This window comes from Penicillium oxalicum, assembly GCF_001723175.1.
Source record: "Penicillium oxalicum strain HP7-1 chromosome Unknown unanchor16, whole genome shotgun sequence".
Lineage (NCBI taxonomy): Eukaryota > Fungi > Ascomycota > Eurotiomycetes > Eurotiales > Aspergillaceae > Penicillium > Penicillium oxalicum.
Window position 1 is genome coordinate 3,157 of NW_026088302.1, and position 2,309 is coordinate 5,465.

General features: G+C 46.7%; 1 protein-coding gene across 1 annotated transcript; it reads left to right on the forward strand.

Moving 5' to 3' along the window:
* Positions 1-1,512: 1,512 nt before the first annotated feature.
* Positions 1,513-1,992, forward strand: POX_u09927 (uncharacterized protein; the record flags this gene model as incomplete). The annotated part of the gene is made up of 1 exon (XM_050118665.1): positions 1,513-1,992. One exon carries the CDS (start codon positions 1,513-1,515, stop codon positions 1,990-1,992), a length of 480 nt encoding a protein of 159 aa, XP_049964912.1.
* Positions 1,993-2,309: the final 317 nt, after the last annotated feature.

Genomic DNA, 2,309 nt, shown 5'->3' on the forward strand with positions numbered 1-2,309 from the left:
TAAGCGTGATAGCGTTACACGCATCATTTCGGAGTCTTTTCTGTGTGGAATGTCTCGCCCAGCTCTCCCTGAATTTGTGGACTGAGGAGCAGTGCAAAGAGCGACCGGCGCTTTTGTTTGTGAGAGAGCTTGCCCTCTCCAGATTTTTGCTGGCCCAGCAGTCAGGTGTCTCAAGGGTTTTTCCCAGTCATGGGTTTCCTTCTTCCTTCTCTCCTCCTTAGACTCCCTAATCTAGTTCCCTCGCCTCCAGATTGCTTCCTTGCCTATAAAACTATAGTTCTGTCAGGTTATGGGCCTAATCGCAATATTGAGGCCTGAATTTGTGGAAACCACAAGCTCTCAAACTCAATCACTAAATTCATCAACTTTGGCTATAGAAGCCATAAAAAACATCAATCATCAAATTCGGCTGCTGAAGCCATAATCTAATACAGCTATCACTACTTGATTATTACTATTATTTTATCATTCACCGATCTGTCAGGCCTAAAGCTCGATTTGCCGGAAGGGCCCGTCTTGGGGCTGGGGCTAGCCCTTATGACATCTCTATGGACGTCCCCTGTGCTTCTTTTCAATATGTATACGTATGCCTGTAGATGAACTTTGGTATCAACAGTGACAGTGCCACTACAATCAGTAAGAGTATTAGCGAGGTATATGCACCTGCGAGGCGTCTTGCAAGCTCCTAAACTGGCCGAGGAGCCGCGTTTTCCTTATCATTTCGACTGCCTTCTTCGCATAAACTACATCCCCTAGCATATATATAAGTCGCTTTCCCGTTGAAGTGCCTATCACTTTGGGCCGGAGCTCGTGGTAGATCGGGCAGTGAAGCAGGAAGTAGCTCACACTCAGCTAGTTCCTTCCGCAGTTGCACTGCGCGGGGTGATCCCCTGGCCCCTCTTCTAGCCTCTCCTCCCGCCACCTCGCAATTATGTTCAGGTACGCCGGGAGTGCAATCTTACCCATCTGCATTTGCACCAGGATAGAGCTACCTGCTATTGGACTTACTATGACGTACTTGAGCATCCTCTGGTGGGAAAAGCTGTAAAGTCACAGAGAAGACCACCTTTCAACGTTGCCTGCCTGAACGCTCCCTTGGATTTTAGTCATTGGCACCCAGGAAGCACATGCGGTAAGTAGAAAAACTTTGCTCATAGCCAATGAGACAGGGAAGAAGGTCTGTGACAGTTTCAGCGGAGACAAGGGGGACGTGCGCTACTAGTCTATGAATGAGCCTAAATATATGCGCGGTACCACCATGTCTAGCTCTACAACGGTAGCATTGTGGTAACAGCACGGTGGCTGATCAGGAGATTCGCCAAGATAATTTGTAATGCTATACTTAAGCGTATAGAAGTTTCTAGTCACTCCCTACTGTACGCCTTATAATTACGGAGGTTCTCGCCGGGATTTTTAACAGAGACAACACACACAGAAGCTTACATCGATATAAACTGAATATCTAATCGACCTATTCTTGATCCAAAACCTATGCAAAATTTTGAAGGCACAATGCTTATGAATCCATTTCGTCCCTTCGAGGGTCCTCCTACCTTCCAAGAGGAATATCGAGGCAACTATATACCGAAGGTCATCAAAAAAGCTTATGGCCTTCAGGTTATAGCACCGGACACGCCATTTGTGGCAGCGGCCGGCCCAAACAAACTTTACTTTATTGATACACGCTTCGATGAGAAAACCGCAAGACATATCAAGGAACAGATCGAGAGGGCTGCTATACCGAATCCGGAGGAGTATATTGCTATCGACGAGATTTCGGCTACGGCAGAGTTGAAAAACTCCGTGACGGGCGAAACGACATTTGTGTTTGATCCCCTGTATGCTAAGGTACTATTTGCAAAGGGTCTAAACAGACATAATCCAGAGCTCAAGTTACCTGAGTATGAGCCTACTAGGGGCGATTGGATGGTCATCTACGACTTGGAGAACTTATTTGCAAAAGGGGATGATACGTCGACGGGCATCGCGTGAGGTGGAGATTGTCGCTCTCCGAACTCCACTGATTGGACTAGGTTGTTTTGGCGGGTTGAAACTGCAGCCCGTGAGCCTTCTGAGTTTCTTCAATTTGTCCGATATGATAGCTTGTTCCCAGTTGTTGTCTACAATGTAGGAGACAGAAATTTCATCAAATCCAGATCACGTTTTTCCAAAATATATAACAAATATTGAGTATCCTGTTTAAATTGCGGCGAAGCTACGAGTTTTAGCTATCCGCGTAATCGGCCTTTCCACGCACTGCACCTGTCGCAAAACCCAAAGTGCGAGACCAGAGCACCCTCAATTGAACC